A 27252-nucleotide genomic window follows, 5' to 3' on the forward strand; every position below is an offset into this window, starting at 1 on the left:
GTTTTCCTTTTATTTCAGTGAGAGGCACACACGCACACCGCACTCACACACAGAGCTGCGCGGCCCAGGCTGGCTGGTCCTGGTCCAGAGTCTCTGGCGGGTGGGGGGGGGGGGGGGACGCGTGGCTGCCCACCCCCGGGGGCCTGGGAGGCGGGAGGTGCAGTGCTGGGGGCAGAGTGTCGCAGGGGGTGGGGGCTTAAGCGCTAGCCTTCTTGGCGCCCCGGGGGCTGCGGACTCCCGGCTCCAGCCGGCTGCAGGGCGGGCTGTAGGGCGCGAAGGCCGAGGAGCCCAGGTCGCAGCCGGCGGGCAGGTCCGGGAGCGGGGCGGCCGAGAAGCAGAGCGCCGGGGGCAGGGACCCGGGGGCCGAGCCCAGCGGGGTGAGGCGCGGGGAGGAGTTCCTGGGGTCGCCCAAGGCGGTGCCCCTGTGGCCGGCAGGCAGGCCCAGCAGGCCGGGCGGCAGGGCCAGGAGGCCGGGGGCCCTGGGCGCGGACAGCAGCCGGCCCCGCTCCAGCAGCCGCAGGACGTTGGAGGTGGCGAAGGCTTCGGACGCCGAGGAGGACGCCCGCTGCTCCAGGTCTCTGCTCTGGTCTTTCTTCTGTTTGGTGCGGCGGTTCTGGAACCAGACCTTCACCTTGTGGGGGGACAAGTGCCAGGAAGGGAGAGGGGACAGGCAAGGCCAAGGGGGCAGGGGGGAGAAAAGGAGAGGGGTGCAGGGGTGTGGGAGTGGGGGAGCAGGGGTGGAGTGAGAGGGGGAAGAAGAGCATTCAGAGTGTCAATAAGGTCTTCCCCCAACCAGCCTGCTCTGGGTGAACTGATCAGGGCCCCCGGCCCCCAAATCATCGGCCCCCCTTCACTGCTAGCTGACTGCGGCCTGGGATGGAGGAATGGATTGGCAGATGGAGGGTGGAGTTTGGAGGCACAAATGAAGTTCCCCTCTTGGTTCAACACGTCTTCCACTCTTAGCCAAGGGCATGGTTTCAGCCATTGATGTGCTAGTAATTCCCAACTTGAGATCCAGGCCATTATCCACCTGCCTGTTAAACTCCACATGGACATCCCTGGCTGGTGTGGCTCAGTTAGTTGGATGTCGTCCTGTGTACCTGAAGGGTTGCCGGTTCGATTCCCAGTCAGAGCACATGCCCAGGTTGCGGGCTTGATCCCTGGTAGAGGGGGTGTGCAGGAGGCAGCCTATCCGTGTTTCACTCTCGCATTGATGTTTCTCTCCCTCTCCCTCTCCCTTCCTCACTCTGTAAAAATCAATTTAAAAAATCTTTTAAAAAAATATGTTTTTATTGATTTCAGAGAGGAAGAAAGAGGGAGCAACATCGATGATGTGAGAGAATCATTGGTTGGCTGCCTCCTGCACGCCCCCCACTAGGGATTGAGCCTGCAACCCAGGCCCTGACCGGGAATCGAACCCTGACCTCCTGGTTCATAGGTCTATGCTCTTCCACTGAGCTACACCAACTAGGCAATAAAAAAATCTTTAAAAAATAAAAATAAACTGCACATGTACAGACCCAGCTCAGATCCACTCCCCCACACAGAGACCTCTCCCCACCTTCCCCAACGCAGGCCCTCCTCTCTCTCCTTGCCCCTCTCGCCTGGACTGTGGCAGCATCTCTCCAGCAATGCCTGTCAACTCTGGCCACCCATGAGAGCCAGCTGGGGGGCCTAACTCATTCCTAACCTCAGACCAATCCACCTGAATGGGAGTGGCTGGACCCTGACCCCAGGTGATCCCAAGGTAAGAGAACCATTATTTAAGGATCTCTGTGCCTCACATCCAAGCCTTAACATTTGCAGGTCGGGGAGCAAGAAACTGGAAGGCTCTGGCTCATGGCCTGCCCTGGCTCTGACCTGCACGTGTGTGGGCACCCCAGCCTGTTCTCATTCTGCAAACAGCTCCCATTGGCCACTTCATGGGCTGAGGCTTTTGAATAATGGCTGTGTGGTCTGCCCTGCGGAAAGCTGATGTGGGCAGAGGCCCAGGCAGGTGCCAGGTGCCAGAAGTGGGGTTTGCAGGGAATTCTGGAATCTTGGACACCTGGGGTGTGGTCTAGAAGGTGGGCACAGACTCCTCGTGGTGGGCAGGACCCCTTGGCCTTGCAGAATCCTCACCCCAGGGGAGGGGCATGGCCAGAGGAGAGCCAAAGTGGGGCCCTCCACGGTGTGGGGCTAGGGCAGGGCTAGTTGCTCAGTCTGCGGATGGTCCCACCTCTCAGGTGTGGGCTCTGACACGGCCTCTGAAGTGAGTTCTCTAACCCAACCTGACCATCCCCTGTCTGAACCCATCACAGCCCCCTCTGACCCTATAACCTATAAAGGCTGGGCTTCTCAACATGATACCCAGTGGATTGGGTTGAGTTTCAATAACCAAAAGTGACCAGAGACTTAGAGGATCTACTTGGGACTGCTTGCTTTACTCACTCACTCACACATTCATGCAACCGGTAAGTATTGAGTGCCTGCTGTGTGCCAGGCACTGTTCCAGGCTGGGGAACTGGCAGTGAACAAAGCAGAGCGAATCCTGCTGTGTGGACTGGATGGCGTATATGGGAGACAGAAGCTAAACAACAAATAAAAACATGACTATCAGGTGGCAACAGTGCTTCGAGCAGGTCTCTCAAATTCCTGGGGGTGAAGAATGACTTTAAATTTTCTAATTTGTCTTGGACCAATTCTTTTGTAAAATACAATTATAGTGAATTACTAGAAAAGTTGCTATATAATATCTAAATACTCTCTGTTTCTGGACAGATGACAGTGCAAGGCTGGCAGCAGCCCCAGGACCACACTATGGGCCGCACTACTTTGGAGAAAGGTGGCAGGATAAGGGGGGAAGAGACAGGGAAGGTGACAGTTTTGTTTGTTTGTTTGTTTTGTTAATTTTCACCCGAGGATATTGTTCCATTGATTTTTAGAGAGAGTGGAAGGGAATAGGAGAGACAGAAAGGCAACACACACACACACACACACACACACACATACACACACACACACACACACACACCACACAACACAACACAGGGCAGAGGCAACACATTGATTGGTTGCCTCTCCCCTTACCAGAGCTGGGGATCCAGCCTGCAACCGAGGTATGTGCCCTTGACTGGAATCGAACCCAGGACGCCTTAGTCCACAGGCCAATACTCTGCCCACTGAGCCAAACTGGCTAGGGTGGGAAATGAATTTTACTAATGGATTGGCAAATACAGCTTCTCTGAAGAGGTGACATTTGAAGGAAATACCAGTAAGGAAAGGCCAAGGGAGATGACCAAGGCTGGTGAAGGAAGTGGGTGGAAAGAAGAAAACCCTTTTATCTTTGTCATTCCCAAATTCCGTTGTTCCATGAAGCAGCCCCACCAGATGTGGGGGCCTGGGACTCTGCATGTTGAGCTACTCCCCCACACATCCTAGCTTCTCTGCCTGGCTCGTACCTACTCTCCTAGGACTCAGGCCAGGCACCACGCCAACAACCTGGAGCCTCAGTTTCTCATCTCTAAAATGAGGACAAAGACACCCGGGCTGTTGCAGGGATCGAATAAGGAACTCCAAGCAGAGGGCTTTGCCTCATTAATATTTCCCATTGAGTTTCAGAGAGAGTGGAAGGGACGGAGAGAGAGAAATATCGATTTGAGAGAGGCACACCGATTGGTTGCCTTTTACACACACTGGACCCAGGCCGGGGATGAAGCCAGCAACTGAGTTTGTGCCCTTGACTGGAATCAAACCTGGGACCCTTTAGTCCTCGAGCTGACGCTCTATCCACTAAACCAAACCCGCTAGGGCAATGGTATTTATTATTTTAAGCTCTGTGGGGTGATTCTAATGTTGCACACAGTGAAGGTGGGTGCTGGAGCTGAGAAAATGGGAGTGAGAAGACCTGCCTGTCTACTTCCCACCATCAATCCCACTGTCCCTAAGGGATTGATTCATAAGGCTCAGGGAACAAGGGACAAACTGAGTGAGGGACAGGCTCCGAGCCTCTGAACTAGCCCCTCCTCCTCCAGAAAGCCTCCAATTTCACCTGAGGGGTCACCCTCTTCCCAGGATTAAATTCGAGGTTACTAGTTCTTTAAGGATCAGTTCAGTTGCATGCTCCCAGGGGCACAGGTCGCATTCTGAAGCGAAGTGCACTTCCTGGGGCCTTGCCCTCCCCTTGTCTTCCCGAGCCTGCTGTGGTCTCCCTGGGGCTGCAACCTGGCTTATTCCCCTCTCCTGGCTCATCTGCAACTCAGTGAATGCTTGGTAGCTTCACCCCGACCCCTTGTGGGACTCCGCTGTGACCCATGGCTGCACATCAGGGGAGGGTGTGGTTTCCACTTGGCTGCCAAGACTGGGGAGGCATTTTCCGGAAGTTCATCCATCACCTTCAGGCTCAGTCATGGTCAGTGTTAAATTCCAAGACCCATTGTGTGGGCCGCCTGGGTCCAGTGCATGTGGGAAGTGACATTGATATTTAAGAGGCTGCTTCCTCTGACTGTGGGTGCGGACTTAACCTGAGATGAATGGAACCTGTGTATCTGAGTGGCCCTGGTTTTTGTTACCTGGACCAGGAGGGTACCACCTATTCTGCTGTTCTGGAGAAGGATCTGGGGCAGAGCGATGGGCCCAGGGCTGAGGGCAATTGCTGGAGGGCCAGGGCCGCTCTTATCCAAGCGAGGTGAGGATCATGTCAGCTTTGGGACTTGGCAGTTGGTCCTCAGCCTGGCACCTGGTCCCTGGTCCTGAAAACGTCCCCCGGGCTCGCTCGCCGAGTGAGGGGAGCCCTGGAGCCAGCCGCTCACCTTCCTTTCCTCCACAGCAACATCTTCTGTTCTTGTTTTCTGCTCTGACCCTGGTACTCTGGCCATTCATTCACACAACACATACATAGCAAGCGTCTGATATATGCTGGGAAGACAAGAATGAATAAAACTCTATCTCTACCCACTTGGGTCTCAGACACCAGCAGTGGGAGAGATGGACAGGGCAGCAGTGCTATGACTTGGTATTCTGGTAGAGCAGCGAGTGACACGGTGAAGAAGACCCTGAGGCCAGGCAGCCTGGGTTCAATTCTGGTTCTTCCCTTAAGTAGTGGGATGACATGGGACAAGTTACCTCACCTCTCTGTGCCTTGGCATCCCCATTGGCGCATTCTTGTCCTTGGGAACTGCATACAGTTGGTGCTCACCAGACCACACACACACACACACACACACACACACACACACACAAGTACCACACATACACACAAATACCACACACACATACACACACATACCACACACACATACACACACATACCACACACACACATACACACACACAAATACCACAAACACACACAAATACCACACACACACACACACACACACACAAATACCACACACACACACACACACACACAAATACCACACACACACACACACACACACACAAATACCACACACACACACACACACACACACACACACTTTACAGGTCAAGCCATGTGGGAAAGGTCTCTTGGGAGAAAGTGAAGATGCCTTAGGGAAGGCTTTGACCTTCAAAGGCAGGAGATGCAGTGTGTATGGGGGCAGGGCAGGGGAAGGATGAGGACGGAGAGGAGCTACTGCCCTGGACATCTGAGGCACCCTTGGACAGCAAAGTTTCAGGGGAGAGTTTGGGGGCAAAATGAGGTGAAGCAGAGGGTAGTTAGGACAGAGAGGAGGGGTAGGTATTGGGGGTGACCGTGCCTAGACTTCAGGGTTTGAGGGTGTCCCCCGAGGTCCCCCAGAAACATGGGCTGGGCCCACTCACTGAAGCTCCCTCTGTGACCACAGCCTGGCTTTCCAGTCCCAGGCTGAGCCCAGCTGGAGGGAGGGCCCAGCTGGAAGCACGGTGGGCCATCTGCTGGGTTGTTTGGGACGCTGCAGAGGCGTCTGGAGGAAAACCGGTCCAGGTGGAGAGGACTCACCGATGCCTGCAGGACATCAGCCCTGGCCAGCAGGCCCCATCCTCCCTGCCTTTCCCTCATCTCGCTCTCTTCCCCACTCGGGGTTTACTCCGGGAGGACAGGGAAGTCCAGGAACATCTTATGAGGGTGGACTGGACAGCATTCTGTTAGCGTGACTGGAGGAGCCGGAGGAATTCGTGTGAGGGAGGTGGTGCAATCCAGACTTAACCGCAGCACCTGGGGTGCCAGGGGCAGGACAGCAGCCAGCAGCACAGGGAGGGGCCTCACCACCCTCCCGCAGCCTTCCCCAGGAAGCGCACCCCTCCAGCCCATGGACTTCCTACTCCTCTCCTTCCTCTCTTCTCTCTATAAATCCTGCTTTGGCCTTGTTTGCAATACATCTGTTGACTGATCTCCCTTGTGTATGAGATTTAACTACTAGAGCTGAAGCTAAACAAAGGATCTCTGAGTCCCTCTCTGACAAGCTCCAGGTTGATTGCCCAGATTACACGCAGCATAAAGATGCCAGGCTGCTGCCCTAACCGGTTTGGCTCAGTGGATAGAGCGTTGGCCTGCGGACTCAAGGGTCCCAGGTTCGATTCCGGCCAAGGGCATGTACCTTGGTTGCAGACACATACCCAGTGGGGAGTGTGCAGGAGGCAGCTGATCAATGTTTCTCTCTCATTGATGTTTCTAACTCTCTATCCCTCTCCCTTACTCTCTGTAAAAAAATCAATAAAATATATTTAAAAAAAAGAAAAACGATGCCAGGCTGCTTCTCCCAACCCCAGCTCTAGAACTTACTTGTTGTATGACTCTGGGTATAATCTTTCCTTATCTGTAAAACGGGATAATACTGCCTGGCTGGCGTGGCTCAGTGGTTGAGCGTCGACCTATGAACCAGGAGGTCACAATTCCTGGTCAGGGCACATGCTCAGGTTGTGGGCTCAATCCCCAGTGGGAGGTGTGCAGGAGGCAGCCAATCAATGATTCTCCCTCATCATTGATGTTTCTATTTCTCTCCCTCTCCCTTCCTCTCTGAAATCAATAAAAATATATTTTAAAAAAATAAAAAGGGATAATACTGGTAGCTACATCAAAGGTTTGTTGGAAGGGATTTGCCAATTAACATATCCAGAATTGTAACCACACAGAAACCTTATTTTCTTTAATCTGGCCTTTTTTTTTTTTTAAAAAAATATATTTTATTGATTTTTTTACAGAGAGGAAGGGAGAGAGATAGAGAGTTAGAAACATCGATGAGAGAGAAACATCGATCAGCTGCCTCCTGCACATCCCCCACTGGGGATGTGCCCGCAACCCAGGTACATGCCCTTGACCGGAATCAAACCCGGGACCTTTCACTCTATCCACTGAGCCAAACCGGTTTCGGCAAATCTGGCCTTTTATTTTGATGTTTTTCCTTTGCCTCAAACTGGCCTCACCTAGCACCTGACTCCCCACCCCTTGCTTAAGCATCAAGCCCTCAGGACAATGAGGTCTGGTCAGCATCCAGGAACAAGGTCCTGGGTCTACTGACTCCTGAGACAGTTTTCAATCAAACGAAACAGACTGTCTTGGCCTCAGCTGTGCTTTAGCTCCGGACCCGGGAAAGCGAAACGATCCCCATAACAAATCCTTGTGAAATTGGGCGGAACAACTCCAAGGCTGCCATCAGGACCAGATGCAATGATCAATCACGCCCGCCCGAGCACCAGCTATCAGTGGAGGCCAGCACCCTAACTCTGTTGTCACCATGACTAATATTTTTTCCACCCCCCGGAAGCCATCAGAGACCCAGGCCTTGGAACACAGCTACCTGTGACTCTGGGCATGGCTCCCTCTCCTTAACAAACCCTTACTTTCTTGGCTGAAAAAACAAACAAATAAACAAAAAGAAAACCTCAGCACCATCAACTAAAAACCCATATCCAAAGCACTTAGAACAGCGCCTGGACACAAGTAAGTGCTCAGTAAGTATGGTTATTATTGTTGTTGTGTCACGACACGGCTCTATCGCCAGTTTGAAATGCCTCCACCCTCACAAGATAGGGACTCAGTTTACAAAAGCTTTGCCTTTGGGTTGAGCACACTATTGTTAAAATGCTATTCTTGGGTGAAGCGGGTATTCAGACCCCTCCTCTCTAGCAACAGATTCTGAGCCACACTGGGATGAAGGGAAGGTGATGGAGGGGAGGAAAAGGCCCAGAATGGGGAACTGAGGTCCCAATTGTGTAAAGTCTCTCTCTCCCCAAACCCAACCCCTCACCATCCCTTTCTGCAAGCTTCTCTCACTTGCCAACATCCCCCTAAGCCACTCCCAGCATTAAGAGTGTCCCTCCCCCCAGGTTTCTCCCTGTTTCATCCAAATTGCCTGATGCATCATGAAGACCCTCACTGGCATATACCAATTCTCTCTTGTCAGCACTGGAATTATTTTCTCCGATTTTCCTGTAACGTTAAGCGTGCCCCTAATGCATGTCTGAACTCCTCCACGGTTGGTTCTCACACTGAAGGAGTTCCCTGGCTGCCAGGGCAGGGGTGCAGTGGCCCCGATACCCTCTTACCTGGGTCTCTGAGAGGTTCAGCTGGCAGGCCAGCTCAGTGCGCTCACGGCCCACCACATACTGGCAGCGCTGGAATTCCATCTCCAGGCGGTACAGCTGCTCGGCCGTGAAGGATGTGCGGGTCCGCTTGGGCCGGTCCAGGTCCAGGCCCTTGGGCAGGACAATTTCCCGGATGGTCCCTTTGGCATCTGCAGGAGCGGTGCAAGGAGGCAAGTTAGTTCACCAGTTAAGGAGTTAGGCCACCAATAAGCATCTTAATTACAGGGGAACTCCTTGGGCTGGGCCTGACTGCGTGACCTCTGACAAGTGGCCTGCCCTCTCTGGACCTAGCTTTTTTAGTCACCCAAGGCAGTATATTGTATCTAACGGGTATAGGTATGTGAATGGGCCTCAGTACAAAAATCAGGTCATATATATATATATATATATATATATATATATATATATATGCTTTTATTTATTTTAGAGAGAGAAGGAAGAGGGAGAGAGAGAGAGAGAGAGGGAGAGAGAGAGAGAGAGAGAGAGAGAGAGAGAGAGAGAGAGAGAAACATTGATGAGAGAGAAACATCGATCAACTGCCTACTACATGCCCCCAACTGGGGATTGAGCCCACAACCTGGGCATGTGCCCTGACCGGGAATCGAACTGGCAATCAGGTCTACTTTCATAGCGTGGACAGAAAGGATTAACTCTGACTCAGGCAGGATTCTGTTCCCTCAGCACAGTGAGGGACAAATGGAAAGAGAGAGCAAGTCTTCAAGTGCAGAGGAGAAGATGGGTCCGCATTGGGTATGATCAATCAGGTAAGGCTGCTGGAGGAGGTGTCCAGAGCCAGATCCTGAGCCCTGTGTGCGTGCACATGTGTGAGCACTCTGCACAGACGCTCCTGGGTCCATGCAGGAGCAGCTGCTGTGGCATAGAGGACAGCCTGGGGAGCTGGGGTCCCCAGGAGGAGCCCAAGGACCCTTGCCTCTACATCAAGCTGGGGTGCCTTGCAGACAGGGGCTGCTGCCACTCCCCAAGTACCTAGTTCTGAAGAGCAGGACCACCCTCCCTTAAGGAGCTCAGTAACAGCAATAATGTTTTCCACAAAAGTCAAACGTTTTTTGTTTTTTTTGGGGGGGTGATATATATATATATACATCATGCTTAACTATAGGGACAGAGATGATCCACATTTGAACCATACACATGGATGGCTTGAAATCTAGTTATTAGAAAGTTTTATGTTAAAAATTAGAGTGTGGAATATGCAGCAGTGTATTCTGTAGGATTTACCAAACCACTCCCAATACATCCTACATAATAAAAGCCTAATATGCTAAGTGTTCAGTCATCCAGTTATCCGTTCAGCCAATCCAAGCGTAATATGCTAATGATATGCTAAGACCGCTCAACCACTCGCTATAATGTGCACCGACCACCAGGGGGAAGACGCTCTGACTGCGGTCCAGCTAATCGGGACTGGGCGAGACAGGCCGGACACGCCCAGGAGCCCTCCTGCAGTCCCTCTCCAGCTGGCCAGCCTCCCACATCCCTCCGTGGCCAGATTGCCCTCTTGCAATCCGGGACCCCTGGAGGGATGTTGGAGAGCCAGTTTCAGCCTGATCCCGCAGGCCAGGCTGAGGGAACCCTCTGGTGCATGAATTTGTGCACTGGGCCTCTAATACTGTTGATAACAATAAAGCTAAGCTAACAGAAATTTTCCATTTCCTAAGAAGGTTAATGTCAGTGGGAAAACTTACCATCAAGGCAGCCTTATCAAGCATAGGCAGCCCTAGCCCAGGTCAAAACCGCCTGCACAGTGGCAGGAGCACCAGCCTCCGCAGGGGTGGGGAGTCCCTGCTTATGTTTTAGTCATGATAACGGCTGACACAATGCTTGCTCGGTGCCAGGTACTGTTTTAACCCTTTACCCTTCCAATAGCTCAGTGAAGTTGGAACTATTATTATCCCTACTTTACAGACGGGCAAATAAACACATTTTAAGTAGCTGACCCAAGGTCCCACTGACATTGTTCAGTAAGTTTTAGAAACACCCTTATTTTACATTATGAATACCCTCTTTTAGTAAACCTTAATGATTCAATCATAGGTCGTAATGAAGAGGACTGTGGTCAAGGGTGAAAACGGAACCTTCTGGATGAGATCATGATCGCCCCGGAAGACATAGGGAAGGACCTGCATGTGGGATGTGTGACTGTCAGGAGGCTCCTTCTGAGCCACCGACGGCAGAGCTACCTTAGAATCCCTGCTCTAGAGGGTGAACCTGAGCCCTCTCCCTCCTCTCGCACCCTCCTCCTCACTGTAGGTTTTATGAGTTTGGTTCCTCCTGGCTCCTGCCAGGGCCAGTTCACTCCTCCAGGACGTGCTTTAGCGCCGCCTGGGCTCCGACTCACAAGTCCTATCCTGGATCTCAGAGGTTCTCTAGCGCCTTTGGGCTCATAGTCAACTCTCAGGGAGGTGAGTCTGGGTGGGGAGACACAGTCACTGCTGCAGAGGTGGCCCTCCCCCCACCGCTGGGCAGAGCATGACGGATGTGAGTCCTATTCTTGGAATATTGGTGGGAACCACAGGCCTTTTGGGACAACTCAAGCTTCCCCTCCAATTCCTTCTACAGCCCTAAAAGGTGCGGTCATACTTGTGACTCTGTTATGACCGGGTCCCACTATTTCCAGTTGGGAGCCCAGTCTGAGAGCTTCCTCACCACGCCTAAGGGACTCCATCTCCAAAGGCATTGATTTTCATTGAAAGTGTCGTGGGGTGTGGTGCTGGGAGCGTCACATCCTCTCCCCAGTAAGCCCACCCAGAGCTTACCCGAAGCTCTGAGCCTGTGCTCCTAACCACTGAGGTCAAGTCGCCCGCCATCACCCCCACCCCTTCCAGCTCGTGGAAGAGCTAAGAGGAGCATTCCCACTCGGGGAGCAGTCAAGGTCAGCCTCCCTCTCAGGGCCAGGGGAGGCAGGAACCATATAAGAAAGGCAACCTCAGACTTGCCTGGTGGGTATCAAAACAGGCCATACAAATAAGTATATGAAAAGATGCTCAACATTAATACCCATCAGGGAAAGATGGATCAAAACCTCAGAAACATATATTAAAATATATTAAAATAGTTAACAAAAAACACAGAGAGTGCCGAATGCTGGTGAGGATACAGAGAAACCCGAGCCCTCAGACATTGCTGGGAGGAGTGTGAATGTTCAGCCACTCTGGAAACCAATCTGGCAGTTTCTTAAATAGTTAAACACATACTTACCATGGATCCCAGTGATCACACCCCTGAGCATTTATCCAGGAGAAACAAAAGCTTAGATTCACATCAAAACCTGTACATGATGCCCTGTCCTGGTGGCTCAGTTACTTAGAGCATCCTCCGGTACACCAAAAGGTTGCAGGTTCGATTCCCAGTCAGGGGGCATAGGGGAGGCAACCGATCAATGTTTCTCATATCAATTTTTCTCTCTCTCTCTCTCTCTCTCTCTCTCTCTCTCTCTCTCTCTCATCAGTAAAAAAATATATCCTCAGGTGAGGATTTTAAAAAAAGCTAAATATGAATGTTCATAGCAGTTTTAGCTGTAATAGTCCCCAAATAGAAAAAAACAGATGTCCCTTAGTAGGTGAGTGGTAAACTGTGGTATTGCTGCACCGTGGGACACTAGCCAGCAAGTGAAAGGAATGACTTTTGATAGACATGACAATTTGGACAAATCTCTAGGTCATTATGCTAAGTGAGGAAAAAAACCCACAAGTCAGTTCCCAAGATTCTGTACTGTATGATTCCATTTCTATAACATTATTAAAATGACAAAGTTATAGAGTGGCCCACAGATCCATGGCTGCCAGGGGGTTAGGTGAGGGAGTGTGTGACTATGAAGGGGTCTGTGAGGAAGCTCCTTGATGGTGACTAATGGTTCTGTATCTTGATTGTGGTGGTAGTTACATGAATCTATAAATGCGATAAAATGTCATTTGACTATATATAAAGACAAAATATAAGTGCAGGCAAAAATGCGCAAAATCTGAGAAAGGTCTGTAGTCTAGTCCCATGGTTGGTAAACTGCGGCTTGCGAGCCACATGCGGCTCTTTGGCCCCTTGAGTGTGGCTCTTCCTAAGCCTTAGGAGTACCCTAATTAAGTTAATAACAATGTACCTACATATATAGTTTAAGTTTAAAAAATTTGGCTTTCAAAAGAAATTTCAATCGTTGTACTGTTGATATTGGCTCTGTTGACTAATGAGTTTGCCGACCACTGGTCTAGTCAATCATATTGTGCCATGTCAATTTCCTGAGTTTGATAATGTATTACAGATACATAAGACGTCATCATTAGGAGAGACTAGTTGATGGAGTCACAACAGTTCTCGGTACTATTTTTACTATCTTGAGAGTCTGAAGTTATTTCAGAATAAGACATGAACAGTAACAGCAACAAAACACACCATAAAGCTAGAGTGATGTTCTGTCACCGAAATGGACAAATCCCTTAGAGCAGTGGTTCTCAACCTTCCTAATGCTGCCACCCTTTAATACAGTTCCTCATGTTGTGGTGACCCCCGATTTCATTGTTACAAATTGAACATAATTAAAGCATAGTGATTAATCACAAAAACAATATGTAATTATATATGTGTTTTCCGATGGTCTTAGGCGACCCCTGTGAAAGGGTCGTTCGACCCCCAAAGGGGTTGTGACCCACAGGTTGAGAACCACTGCGTTAGAGGAAAGAATGCAATAGTGTTTCCCAAAGTGCCTCTGCACCCGTGGTTTGTAAGGTGATTTAAAATGGCATGTAAATAAACATTATCATGTCAGTAATTAAGCACTTATTTAACATTTGCTAGAGGAAGTTAAACCTATGATTTTATGTGCTTAGCATGAAGCTAAAGTAAGTATTAATTTTAAAATGTATTATGCTACAATATTAAGTAAATAAATGGAACAGGAATTTAACAGAAATGATGAAGATAGTATTCAAATGACGGAAAATTGTGAAACAATGGAACCAAGAGTACACAATTAGACCCATGTATATATAATGGTGGAATTTGGGGAAAGTTTGATCGATCAATAAGTGGAGTTAAGTAGATTGATGTCTATAAGTTATCTGTTTGGAATAAAATAAAATATAATATTCCTGTCTCATCATAAAAAACAATAAGTTTCAAATGAATTAACAAAGCATAGCCTAGGAAATGATAAAGGCACTAAAATATATATAGGAAAGTATTTTTATAATTCTAAGCTTGCAAAGAGCTTTCTAAGCAAAATACAAAACTGGAGGGAGCCGAACAGGAAAAACAAAGGATGTACTGGACCATATTAAAGCTAAAAACTTTTGTATGACCAAAGTGCCAGAACCCAGGCAAAATACCAAAAACAAAAAAATCACCCCACACAGAATTGAAGAAAAAAATACTTTTTAAAGAGTAAAGAAATAATATCCAGAATATATAAAATGCAATTAAGATAAATTATTTTTTAAAAGGGAAAAAGTGTAGTAGACAAAATGCTCAAATACTTTATCTGGGCTATTCATAGGAAAAGATGCCAAATGGCCTATAAACATGGAAAGATAAGCACAGCTCCACAGAAATCGGGATAATCCAAGTTCAAGCAACAATGGAAATTGTGTCCCGTAAGATCAGAAAGGCATTGAAAGGTGATTAACAAAGCAGTGATGCACCGTAGGGAATCCACACTCCCATTCACTGTGGGTAGCACCATGAACTGTCACAACCTTTTAAGGTTGCATTCGTCCAGATTAAGATGCACATAACGTTTGCCCCAACACTTTTTATTTTATTCAGAAAATCATAGATTCATGTGCTCCAAGGGATAGATAAAGATGTCTGCTGCAGCATTTTTCAAAATTTTAAAACTTTGAAAGCATCCTCGATCTTCCCCACAAGGCAAATGACTAAACAAATTATGGTAATTCATTCTATAAAATACCATGCAATTAGAACGAATAAGGCAATGTCTATATTAACTGTCATTAAGTGAAAGAAAGTTATTGAACACTTGTAGTACTGTACTATATATTTACAACTATATATATTCAACTATTCAATATATATTTTTTATAAGCACCTACTATGTGCCAAATACTGTTATAGGGTCTGGGTATATAGAAATGAGCAAAATAAACAAGGTCCATGTTCCCACAGGCCTTGTACTGGGGAGAAAGACAGGTAATACATTTTAAAAACTAATATGTAAGGTAATGATAAATGCTGGGAAGGCAATAAAACAAGATAAGGTGATATTACTGACCCTCTCCCCAAATAACCAAAACTCAGTAACCATACCAGTAGTGTATATGTATGTTTGTGCATGTACATGTGCATATGCGTGTGTATGTTTGCTATTTTCGCTAGGGTGGTCAGAGAAAGCCACTCATTACAGTCAAGTTAGTGGGTAAATCATGAATGCTGCTCTCCAGTGTTTCCAACTCCTTCCCGGCACTTGGTAGGGCTGCACTAATGTTCTGAAATGACATATGACCATATGACTTGTTTTAGCCAGGAAAAAGGGAACGGACACTTTCGGTGAGGACTTTAAAAGCTGGTTGATAACCTGCCACACCCCTCCCCTTACTGTGATGGTCCTCGAAGCAGGAGCCAAGATGGAGGTCCATCAGCCTGGGTTTCTGGGCGCCAAGACGAGCCCTTCTTCACTTGTGATGGCCTTATCTTAGGAGAGAGAAATACAATTGTCTTTTGTTAAACTGCTGAGACGTTGGTTTGTCTCTGCAGTAAAATCTCGCCCATCCTTAGTGACACAGCCTCCTTCCCCGAATCATTCCTTCTCTGGGTAGAGTTTGGGGGAAGCACCAGGAAGTAGGAAAAGCTTTCATTCCAGGGCCTCTTTGCAGGTAGGTGCTTGTTAGGGTGAAATGCATGAGTCTGAATGGAATGAGTCCTGAGTTTTGCTGCCCTTCAGCTCCTTAAAGAGGGCTGGGCCCTGTGGTACTGGAGAGGACGATTATGTCTAAGGAGCTTGTGCCCTGGGAGAGGTGGTGACCCCTGCCTGATCAGAGTTAGCGAATGCTCCTGACCTCCAGGACCAAATAATACCCCCTTCTAGAACTCTCCTAAGTGATCACCTCAAAGCCCTACCTGACTTCATCCTCTAGCACCCATCTTTGCATGACAATCTGTTAATGTGCTGATTTTTAAAGCGTGATAAGGTCCTTCCAGCTTTAATCTGCAAATATAATGTAATTACTATACAAATTCCTTATGAAAAATTCATTCTCAAGTGTATTTGAAACATTGAAAATGAAAGAATAGTTAAGAAAAAGTGTTTAAGAATGAGGAGAAAATACTTGCTTGTCACAAAGTGAAATAGATAACAAATCTAGAACTACTAAAATGGTATGATACTGGCACAAGAGTTATGAACCAAATCGATGCATAAGTGAGGATCAGGTTTGTTATAAAGATGACATTTCAAATTAGTTGAAGGAAAGACAAAACTATTAAAGATGTGGCTTTTGGACAATTAGCTCATTATCTGGAATAAAGTAATTATTTCACACTACATGGAAAAATAAACACAAGATGGATCACAAATTTAAATGTAAAATATAAAGCTCTAAAGATTGAAAAACACCTTAAAATAATTTTTCAAAAGGAAGGCCATGATGGTTTTGAGTGCCTAGAAATAAAAGCCTCTGCAGGGTGAGAGGCAGTTACAAAACAAATGATAGCTTGGGATAAAATATTAATAATACATGCAAAACAGTCTTAATTTCTAGTACACACACAGTCTCTATAGACAAACGAGCAAAGCCAAGCAGCCCAGTGGGAAACTGAGCAAATTACATGATGGGTTATTTAGAGAAGAGAAATGCAAGCAGCTAAACATATAAAACATACTCAAGCTCAGAAGGAATTGGAGAAAATGAAAGTTACAACAGCAATAAGATACAATTTTTTTTTTTTCAGATGCCATATCAGGTTGAGAAAATGGTGCTGGCAAAGGTGAGGGAAAATATAGTTTCTTTCAAGCTCTGTTATTAGGAATACAATTTAACACAATATGAGGGTTTTTTGGAGGGCAATTTCACATGCCTAACTCAATTAAAAAATGCATAAATTCTTTGTCCTAGAAATTTTATAGAGGTTTTTACCCCCAGGGAAATATTAGTATACTTAGATAAAGATAGTTCCACTGTTTGTAGCATAGTTTATGAGAGAGAGAGAGAGAGGGAGAGAGAGAGAGAGAGAGAGAGAGAGAGAGAGAGAGAGAGAGAAAGGAAAAAGCTAGCTGTTTATCAGTAGGAATATGTTGATGAAATCACAGTATAATCATGCGTTCGCTATTATGTAGATAGACATTAACAAGAAATAGGTACCTCTCCATATATTGACCCGGACAGGTGTCCATTATATACTGCTACATAAAAACAGGAAGTATGTATAAACCAATTTTTACAAAGAACAAAAAGTAAAACTAATCATTGTGTCTGTGCGTTTGCCTGTGTGTACGTGTGTGTGTGCGCACACACACATGCGAGTACGTTTTTACCGACATAGGGTTAAGTCTGGCAGGATAAACACCTCTCTTTTCCATTTGTTCTGGAGAGTGGAAACTAGTCAGAGGGGTGAGATTTCCCCCTTCTTGCTCTGTGTACTTCTTTATTGTTTGGTTTGTTGCAAAGACTAATAAAAATAAAATTTTAACAAAAATTCTAAGATATGTATATATTATATATAATATTATATATAATATATAATATGTTTAGTTTTGGTTGGAGAAAACCTTTCTAATTGAGAATTAAAATGCAGAAGCCCAAAAGGAAATGACCACTAGATGTGATTACAGTTTAAATTTTAATTCAGAAAAAATTCATAGCAAAGTTTTAAAAAAGATAAAAAATTCATAGCAAAGATTACAACTATAAGAAAACAATGAGCAAACCAATACAGAAATGGCTAAGTTCATGAATTTAAAAATTCACAGAAATAGGAAATGAAAATGAAAAATAAGTATATTAAAATTACTTAACCTCATTTAAATGACTAATTTAACTTCATGCTAATAAAAATAATATTTTTTTTCACTTGAAAAGATTTTACTCTAAAAAATTGAGTATATCCTGGGATGGGAGGATGTGGAGAAATGGCAAATTTATATACAATTGCTGGGAGTATAAATTAGTACATTTTTAGCATTTGGAAATATCTATCGTATTTTTAAGCATCTATACTTGGATTTCAAATGTTCACTTCTAGGAATTTATCCTTTAATTATACTCATACCAGATATATTTGAAATTATATTTATTGAAAACATTTTATTATGAGAAAGTTTAAACATATACAAAATTAGAGAGAACAGTATAATGAGCCCTGATATACATATCCTCTGACTTCAACAACTATAAACTCAGGAACAATCCTATTTCTTTTATAGCCCATAAGTTTAAGCAAATCCCAGACATCATCTCATGTCATCTAGAAAATTTCTGTATGTATCTCTTAAAAATAAGGTTCCTTTAAAAATAAAAGCACACAATACTATTACTACAGCCCCAAAATTAACAATTCCTTAATAGAAAATGTCCCACATATTTTCACATTTTCCAGATTGTTTCATAAATGGGACTTTTAACAACCATCTGTTCAAATAGGGAAACAAAGATGTTCACTGAAGCATTGTTTGTAATAGTGAAAGAGTAGAGCCAACCTAAATACCCATCAATAGGGAACTGTTTAAATAAATCATAGCTGCATAATAAAATACTGTCCAGGTATTTTAAAAAATGAGACAATTTTATATGGAAAGATTTTCACGTATGTTTATTAAATGAAAAAAAGTAGTTTGCAAAAAAAAATATTACCACTTTTGTAACATATAACTTTCATATTTTTTTTTTCAGTTACTAGGGAAAATTGGGAGGTTACATTTTGGGAATGGAATGCATTATATGGGGAAAATAAAGAACTTTCAACCTTCACATGATAGAGCAACGCAGCATGGATTGGTTTTGTAATTAGAAAGTTACTTTAAACTTCAGGAAACAAAAGACATCAGAAAGAAAATTGAAAGACAGATTATAAACTCAAAAAAATTGAAACACATATTGAAAGCAATGAGCTACTACCCACAATACAGAGTTTTTGCAAATCAATAAAGAAAGGGATATTTGAAAATTAAAACTGGTCAAAGGAAATGAATTAATAGATAACGGCAGAAGAACTACAACTGGCCAATAAACATGAAAAGAAAATAAAGAAACAATAACCAAATAAATAAAATGCCAGCAAGGTACTACTTATTACGTATAAGATTGACAAAGATTATATATATGTCCAATGTGGGGAGAGGGCAAAGGTGGGGTTATAAATTGCTAAGCATTTTTTCTTGAAGAACAATTTGACAATAGCTATCAAGATATAAAGGGTAAACTGTGGTGGTAAGATTTGGAGATACAAGCACTGCTGGGCGGGGGGAGGGTACATCTGTGGAGGGAAATTTGGCATTATCTTCCAAATACAGGTAGCAATGACCAAGGAGCAAATTTATTTATTGCAGCAGTGTATATAATAGCAACAAATAAGAAAAAAATACATGTCTACCAATAGGGTATTGGTTCTATAACATACGTTATGGTCCATCCAGTCTATTTACCAGTAAATGGAATACTATGCATATGTAAAAAACAACAAGTAATAAATTATTTACATCTCAAGATACACTGGTAAGTGAAAATAGTAAAGTGCAGAAAAATATAGAGATGTTACCATATGAGTAAAAAATAAAAGCAAGAAAAAAGACTATAGCAGTGACGTGCATAATCATAACAATTATTTGAAAGGACATATTAGAAAAAAAGGGGGGACCACTTCCAGCTCTGTGGGCACCTGATGAGGATGGGGCCGGGAAAGAGATCTTTCACTGTGTGTGTGCTTAAACCAACAACTTTTTGATCACATGGATTACTGTTTTAAAATGAAAGGAAACACGCTTTTTATTTAAAGAAAAAAAAAAACACGAAAATTTCAAGCAGCAATTCCACTGCTAGAAATTACTCTTTGGAAATAGTCAGAGAAGTGGGCAAGATAGTCAGTGTTTATATTTGGGGAAAACAACCGGAACATCCACCAGAGGCAAGGAGAATTTCGCTTCCCCAACCAAAGGAAGCGGTGAAAGGGTTGAGCCTGAAAAGATAACCCCTGCAGATTAAATTCTTTAAAAAGGTAAACTGCGAAACACATTCTGTAAAATGTTCCACTTTGCTGATGTTTGTATATGAAAATGGGAAAACCTCCTGGAAGAATACACCTGGAACTGGAGTGTGCGTGTGTGTGTGTGTGTGTGTGTGTGTGGGGGGGGGGGGGGGGGGGGGTTGTATCTAGGAGCCTTCTCCCGCTTTAAATCCTCTCTCCATCTGCAAGTGTGGCCCTGCCAGGCTGGGTCCTCCGGGCGCCCTCCATCCCCCACCCTGACTCCCAAGCTCACGGGTGGGCGAGGTGGGCAGCGGGTGTAGTAAAATTCAGAACACCCCCTGGCTTTAATTTACCCGCTAGTTTCAAGTTCCAGCGGAGGATGAGTGTGAATTCGGTGGGGAGGTTCAGGCAGATGTACCTGGTTACTTCTCGCACTGCCCTGGCTGGCTTTGCGGGTGGAACCGCACACTCAGCAGCCACCAGGGCTGGAGACTCACTACCGACAATGCTGCCCTTCCCAGGACCTGCGCTTCCCGGACCTTCGGCTCCAGCCCCGTGGGCCTCTAGGCGGCCACTCCGGCCCTGGTACCAGTAAAAGAACCACATTTGAGGCTTTTCCGATTTTATTCTCAGTGGTTCCCAAAAGTGAGGATTGCAGGGAATTCCAAAAATATGGCATTATCACCTTTAGATTTTAATTATTCTGTGTTCTGGCATCATCATCATTTCGTATTAGGAACGACATTTTGATGTTGAAAAATAAGGAGGTCATCTTAGAACAGACGTTCGTGGGGGCGGCGGGGGGGGGGTGCTAAAGCCTTCTATTTAGTGAAATATGCGAGATGCTGCTGGCAATGTCTCCTTTCATTCATTCGACAAATATTTACTGAGCGCCTACTGTGTGCTAGGCACACATCTGAGCGATTGCGTGGGGACAGGTCCCTGCCTGCATGTCAGTCTCTTGATTGGTAAGCCATGCCAGGTTGGTGGGCACATAGTATGTACTGGCTAATGTTGTGGAAGGAATCAAAAAGCAAGCTAGCCAGCGAAGGGGAGAACTTAGAGAGGTGATTGGAGGGTCCGACCCCACCCTCACCCTCCCTTCCTTGCTTTCAGTCCTGGCTGTTCTGGGTCCCACCACCCCTTGGCTTAGTAGGCCAGATGGGTCCTGACGCTGCCCCGTCTTTTACAGTGTCCAAGAGTACCCTGGTTTCCCCACTTGAGACCTTCCGACCTCTTTCTTGGATGGGTGGGGGGGAGGCAACCAGGCGCGAGACCGCCCTGGGGCCCAGGGATTCCTGGGCAGGCCCACTCAGCCTCCGTGTCCCCTCTCAGAGTTGCTCAAACTGAGGTAAGAGACACTGCCATGCCCTACAGCTTCCCCAAGCCCATCTTCATTTTGTATTAGCCAAACAGGACACTGAAGGCAAAATTCATGCACTTCCCAAGCCCCCACCCACTGAAAATACAAATCAAGGAAATTTGGCAAACAGAGTGGGGAGCTTAGGGCTACTAAGGCCCCAGGCTCCAGTAGAGGGTAATTGAGGAAACGACATAGAGCCACTAAGACCCTTAGACGCCTTCTCTCCCTACAGGTGATGAGCAGAGGGTGAAAACTCAAATTTGTTTGTCAGCTTAGGCCCAGGGACGAGAGAGAAAGAGAGAGAGAGAGAAAGAGAGAGAGAGAGAGAGAGAGAGAGAGAGAGGCGGTAGTGGGTCCAGGGCCTCCTAATCCAAGTGTCCACCCAGGGCGGTGGAACTAGCATGAGAACACAAGGAGTGGCCCAATGCCCAGAACAGTTCCTTGATAATGAAAACATTCTATCTACACAGACACACCACCTCAGACAATACATTTGGTTGCTGGTCTGTTTATGTGTGCAAGTGTGTGTGTGTGTGTGTGTGTGTGTGGAGGGGCGGGTTACAACAGCATATACACTCAGTGGCCAGATTATTAAGACCACCCCATCAGAACAATGAAGTGAATTAGTTATGCAAATAATAATAATAATAGAATCTTGAGAGTATTTGCTCAGGAAGTTTTCAATATTCAGTATTTTTGGAAGTGTCAATGAAGTACTGATGGGGTGTTCATAATAATCTGGCCACTCAGTGTGTATATAAAGGGAAAATAAAGACCAAAATGATAGAACCCAGTATAGTCCCTCAGTGAGAATGTGGGCCCTTCTGCCAAATGCAAACAAAGCAAAAGGAAAAACATAATAAACAAAATAAAGCAATCCCAGGAAAATAAAAAACTCTAACTCTCACAAACCCCAAAACTAAAAATTAAAATAAAAACCCAAAGTGTAGTCTCTGCATGAGCCATTTAAACATTGCAGCGGCTGCTTGGGGCGCTGGCCCTGGCTTATCTGTGTGCCCTTGTTGGTGAGTCCTTCGGAGAGTCCGGGCAAGCCCCTCGGTGCAGTGGCTGTTGTGAGTCCGAGCACAAAGCAAGGGGACGCTGGGCGAGCTTAGTACAGACTTGGCTGCGGGTGGAGGGAGTCCCCGCTCAAGCCCTGAAGCCGGGCACCTGCCGGGCGTCTTCAGCGGTGTCTGTAGCATCCAAGGTCCTGCGGGCTCGCCATTCTGCCGTCGGTAAATGCTCCGAGGTGCGTGATCTGGAGCACGGATCCAGCACTGTCCCCGGAATCTCAGTGGGGCCGGGCCCCATTAAGATCAATGCCCGCTTTCCCCACATTCACACCCACAGCGGGACTTGCGTCCCGGCGCAGCCCGTGGCCCTGGCCTTCCTGCGCCTCCCGGTCCCCAGCCACAGAGCTGCGCGTATCCATCCGGCTCCCCAGTGAGAGCAGTTCGGCTAGTGGGTGGTGGCTTTGGGGCGGGGTGGCTGGCAGACACTCACTCAGTCGCGGGGTCCAGCAGTTTCCCTGTCCTCCTCCTCCCAGTCGGGGTGCTGAGCCAGGCGGGAGCACCTCGGGTCTCGGCCGAGGGAGCGCTCCTAGGGCAGCCGCTGAGTCCTACCCCGTGGGGCCTGGGGCCAAGGTGGCAGCACAGAGCTGCGGGCGGAGGGTGCAGCCGGCAGGACTGGCTTTTTGAGACTCAGGGGATCGCTTCGGTGAGTAGGGACCGACACCAGGCTTTGTTTCGGTGACGCTGGCACGCGGCCATTCCAGGCGCTATCCAGGCGGGCTGTGGAATTCATCTGGGGGTTGACCTGGGACTCACGTGGGCGCGTCTGAGTGTGCGGTGCGAGCCTAGATGGTGAGGTTGCAGGGAGTTTCGGGTGAGAGTTGCCCCACTTCTTGTGACTGCGGGGGATCCCGGGTCCACCGAAAAGGCCTTTGCACCGCGGCTGCCCCTTGCGGTTTAGGCCCCGCAGGAGGCAGCCCGTCTCCAGCCCAGGGTTGGCGCGCCCTTAGCAAATATGAGACAAAAGGATCCCCATCCCTACCCCTCAGCAGACGCGGGGGGGGGGGGGGGGGGGGAAGAAGGCCGTTCACACAGAGATGTAGGGAGCCCTTCGGAGCTGTAGGGTCCCTGGGGAAGCCTGGCTGTGTGGGCAGCGGGCGTGCCGGGTTCCTGTTGTGTGCACACGCGTTACCCCAGCAGCCTTGTTTGTCCCTGGTGAGGCATAAAGCCGCCTCCATTTTGAGGCGGGGGAAGCAGGAAGGTCCCTCTCCGTGTCTCCGGACCCGCTTTCCCCAGAGGCAGCCAGAAGCTTGAGTGATTGGCTGAGCGAGGGTCCCTGGAGGGGTTTGGGGTTGGGGCTGCAAGCTGGTCTGCAAGGAGTCCCCATCCTCTCTACATCAGCCAGTTCTCCACCCCTTGGCTGCTCACCTCCAAACACTGTTGGGCCTGGGCACAAAGGAGACGCTGCCGCAACAGCTGATGAGTTGGGGGAAGCCTCGAAGGAAGGAAACCCTTTACCAGAAGTAGTTTGTGGGTCATCTCCCATTTTTCACTCCACGGAACATTTCTGCAGATTCTGCTGCGTGTTTGCAGTTTTATGGACATCACTCTGACCCTTAGCACAGCCCTTCAAGGTAAGCGCTAAGGGTCTCTTTGTACAGATGAGGAAACTGAGGTATGAAGGGGCTAAGAAACTGGTTCAAGTTCAAAAGACTGTAAGGCTAGTATTACAAACCAACTTCTCTTAATTCCAGCACCCCCGCTTACTCCCCTGTGTCATGGGACTCCCCCAAAAGATTTGCTACCTTGGGATGGGGAACCTCAGGGGAGCAAGTGCAGAGCGGAGAAGGGGGAGAAAGAAAGGAAAGCCAAGAGAGGATGGGCTCTTTCCCAGAATCCTCGGCCCACCAGCATCCTGAAGGCTATGATGGTAAATGCCTCCAATCTGACCTTCTTTTGGTTTCCTCTAAAGCAGCGGTTCTCAACCTTGGCTGAAATTCTGTTTCTTTGTTATGGGGTGGGGCCACAACATTAGTAACAGAAACAGAATTTCCGGAGGATGAAGCCCAGAAATCGGGATTTTAAAAAGATTCCCAGGTGATTCTAATGTGCAGCCAAGGTTGAGAACCACTGCTCTAAAGATGCTTAGGATGTGTCAAGGGCAAAATGTACCCTCTGCTTAGAGCATATGGAGGGACATTCATCTTGGGGCTAAGACACCGCTGAGCCTTTTATTTGTCAGAGCCTCTGCTCTGGGCCCCGGGAGGGCCTGGAGTGACGCAGGTGACCCTGGCTAGGAGGGATTAGTGGTAAATGGCCTACCGAGTATCTCAGGCCTATAATAACCTCCTTGTTACTAAAAGGGAAAGGACAGAGGGATTTATGAGGGCCCTGTGTACCTTTTATTTCTTTTAGGTGTGTGAATACACATTCAATGGTATATTTCCATTCTACTGTACAAATGTAATGGCATCGCTGTATGTGCATATATGCATTTATAAAAGTACACCCTGCCAATGCACAAAGTCCAGCTCTGCCTGGATGTGGATTATTCCTAGCTTGGGTGTCTTGCACCCCACAGAGCTCACAATTGTCCAGGCAGAAGAAATGCCCACCCATAGATGGGGTGTGAGGTGGTGTCACTTGAGGGCCTTCATATGAGAGTATTGCACCCAGGACACCCCTCGGTCTATGGAATGGCATCCATCTGATTTAATCCCAGGTGTCCAATAGGTCCATACACCTGTTGGGATCCCGGCTGGATGGGGACGACACCCATGCCCTGTCCTGTAACTCAAGCCTGCCCCAAGAATGGCACTGGGTACCGCTTCTTTAGGGGATCAAACCTGATACCAGGAGTGTTTCCCAAGACCAGGGTCCCTTCACACTGGACTTTCTCCATGCTCTAGCCCTGCCCCCCATTCCCAGAGCCACCCAAACCCAGCAGCTGTGCTGTGTGTGTGTGTGTGTGTGTGTGTGGGGGGCAGTTAACTAGGCCAAGGTGTCCCAGGCTGTGTGTGGATAGCCCAGCTCAGATCAGACAAAACTCAGGATCTGGGACCTGGAGCGACCTCTAGCTGGAGTCAGCTAGTTCCCCTTCCCAGGCAGTGGGCAGGGACACTCCAGAGGACCTCACAGGCCGGATGGTGGGCTAGGAAAATAGGGGCTGGACAAAGGCAGCAGAGGGACGCTAGGCCAGGGAGTTGGAGAAGGAAGCCAGGGGGAACCGTTACCCACAAATGGCCTCTTCTGGGCTGTGGGTTTCCGGTCCCGGGGGTTCTGAGATGCTGGGGAAAACAGACCTCAGGCTCTGACGGAGGCCTAGAAACCGGCTAACAGCAAGACGCCAGAATTCCCTTTCTCCTCTCATCTCTCTGGGCGAAGCCCGGGTCCGGCGAAAGCTGGGCCTAGAGTTTCGCTTGAGGCTGCCTGGAGGGTCGGAAGGCCAGGGAGAAGCTAGAGAGAGCTGGGAACTCGGGTGCAGCCCAGAGGCGCTTGCAGGAAGAGTGCCGAGAAGGCGAGCTCGGCAGGGAGAAATGGCCCGGAAAGAAGAGAGGAGGGAGAAGGGCGAGAGAGAAAGGGGCAGATTAGGCCCGGAAAGGGCCTCACGGACAGCGGCTGGGCCCAGGCGCCGTTAGGAAGTGGGAACCAAGAGAACGTAGCCCAGGCGGCCAAGCGCTGCGAGAGGCATTCCCCAATCCTTGTGCCTCTCCTGGGAGCTACAGAGCGGTCTGCGTCGCTGGGGACGGGAAACAGGGCTGGGCGGGAGGCCGGGCAGCTACCCTGCCGCCGAGCCGAGCCGAGCCGGGGCCTGTCCCCGCCCCGCGGCTCCGGGCTCCGACCCCTCCAGTCCTCACCCCGCTGAGCTGGGACGCTGTGCTCCGCACCTGCAGCGAGGAATGCAGGGTGGAGTCCACCCTCCCTCCTCTCTCTCTTCCATCCCGTCCGCCGCTTTGTCCCTTGCACTCCTGTCAATGTCCAGCGCACAACAGACACTCGAAATAATATTTACTGACTGACGGAACGACTGACTGAATGTATGAATTGGGAGGGGGAGCCGGCGGGAAGTTCGGAGACCCCCGTCGAGGTAGGGTGGGGGCCGGTGGCCCAGGGCCGCGAGCTGTCCTCTTACCTCGCACCAGGATGCGGCGGCAGTGGTCTGCGTCCCCGATCCCGGGCTGCCCGTCGCTGTCGGCGCCGCTCTCCCTGGAACCCGCGGGGCTGGAGGTCCTGGCCATGTTCTCTGGGCTGCGGCCGCCGGCATCGGCGCTCCGGGCCTCTGCTCTGCCGCGGTCCGCGCTGCGCCCGCCGCGTGACTCCCGGCGTGCGGGGCCACGGTCGCGCTCCGTGCCCCCATCGCCCATGCCGGCCGTCGCCGCCGCCTTCGCCACCGCTTGGCTGGCCCGGCCCCGGCTCGCAGCCCCTCGCGGGCCCCGCCCCGACTCCGACTCCTCCTCTGGCCCCGCCCCGCCCCGCCCCGCCCCGCCGGCTGCCCCGCCCCCTTCCAGCTGATTGGGCCCGGGTCGCGGGTCTCTCGCTCCCGGGGCGCGCAAAGGAGCAGCGCGTGCGGGCGGGAGCACCCGGGCGCGGGGGCCCCACTCCTCCACCCCCGGTCTCGTCCCACTCCCGGCCCCAGAGGAGGCTGGGGCGGCCCCCGGGTACTGAGGGAAGCCCTACATCCTCTGGAGTTCATCAACTCCTTCCCCCAACCGCCAGCCGTTGTCCCTTCTCACTCCCCTCCTCCCCAGGGACGCACAGCCTCAGAGCTGCGGCCTTTCAGCCGGATCAATAACCAAAATGCTCCGGGAAGGCGACTCCGAGGCGACTTAGCGGAAAACTGGAGGTTGGCTGGATCGGGCGCTTGGCGGGCTGGGGGTGGGGAATGGAGGTGGGGCGCGGGAGGGGGGGGGGCGGCTCAGGCTGAGGGTTCCCGCTCCATCCCTGCCCCCAGATTCAAACCTCCAGCTACACTCTTGAACTCAGAAGGAAGGGCGCGGCTGGCGCTCCCGGGAGAGAAGGCTGAGAATGTAGTAAAGGAGCCAGAGAGTGTGAGGCAAGGGGGCTGACGGCACGATCCACACTCGCCAGGGGAGAGCAAACGGACGTGCAGACAGAAAACCGGGTCCAAGAGCCGAGCCGAGGGGGTTGAATGAGGCCACGGCTGATAGGCGGTAAAGGCCGGTTCCCCTGCGGCTCTGAGGCCGTCACACA

The 27252-nt window shown here is 48.9% G+C and overlaps 1 protein-coding gene across 1 annotated transcript; it reads right to left on the reverse strand.

Annotated features, from left to right (window-relative positions):
• Positions 1-26466, reverse strand: VAX2 (ventral anterior homeobox 2). The gene is made up of 3 exons (XM_036334193.1): positions 26174-26466; positions 8488-8675; positions 1-631 (listed from the first exon to the last, which is right to left on the reverse strand). Exons 1-3 carry the CDS (start codon positions 26403-26405, stop codon positions 197-199), a joined length of 855 nt encoding a protein of 284 aa, XP_036190086.1. The 5' UTR covers positions 26406-26466; the 3' UTR covers positions 1-196.
• Between the last annotated feature and the right edge of the window lie 786 nt (positions 26467-27252).

Source organism: Myotis myotis, unplaced genomic scaffold (genome assembly GCF_014108235.1).
Source record: "Myotis myotis isolate mMyoMyo1 unplaced genomic scaffold, mMyoMyo1.p scaffold_m19_p_14, whole genome shotgun sequence".
In the NCBI taxonomy this organism is placed as follows: Eukaryota; Metazoa; Chordata; class Mammalia; order Chiroptera; family Vespertilionidae; genus Myotis; species Myotis myotis.

Coding starts and splice junctions, on each gene's coding strand:
- VAX2 (XM_036334193.1), bottom strand. CDS start 26,405: ATGGGCGATGGGGGCACGGAGCGCGACCGTGGCCCCGCACGCCGGGAG. Junction 8,676..26,173: donor CCGCCGCATCCTGGTGCGAG/GTAAGAGGACAG, acceptor CCGCTCCTGCAG/ATGCCAAAGGGACCATCCGG. Junction 632..8,487: donor TGAACCTCTCAGAGACCCAG/GTAAGAGGGTAT, acceptor TCCCCCCACAAG/GTGAAGGTCTGGTTCCAGAA.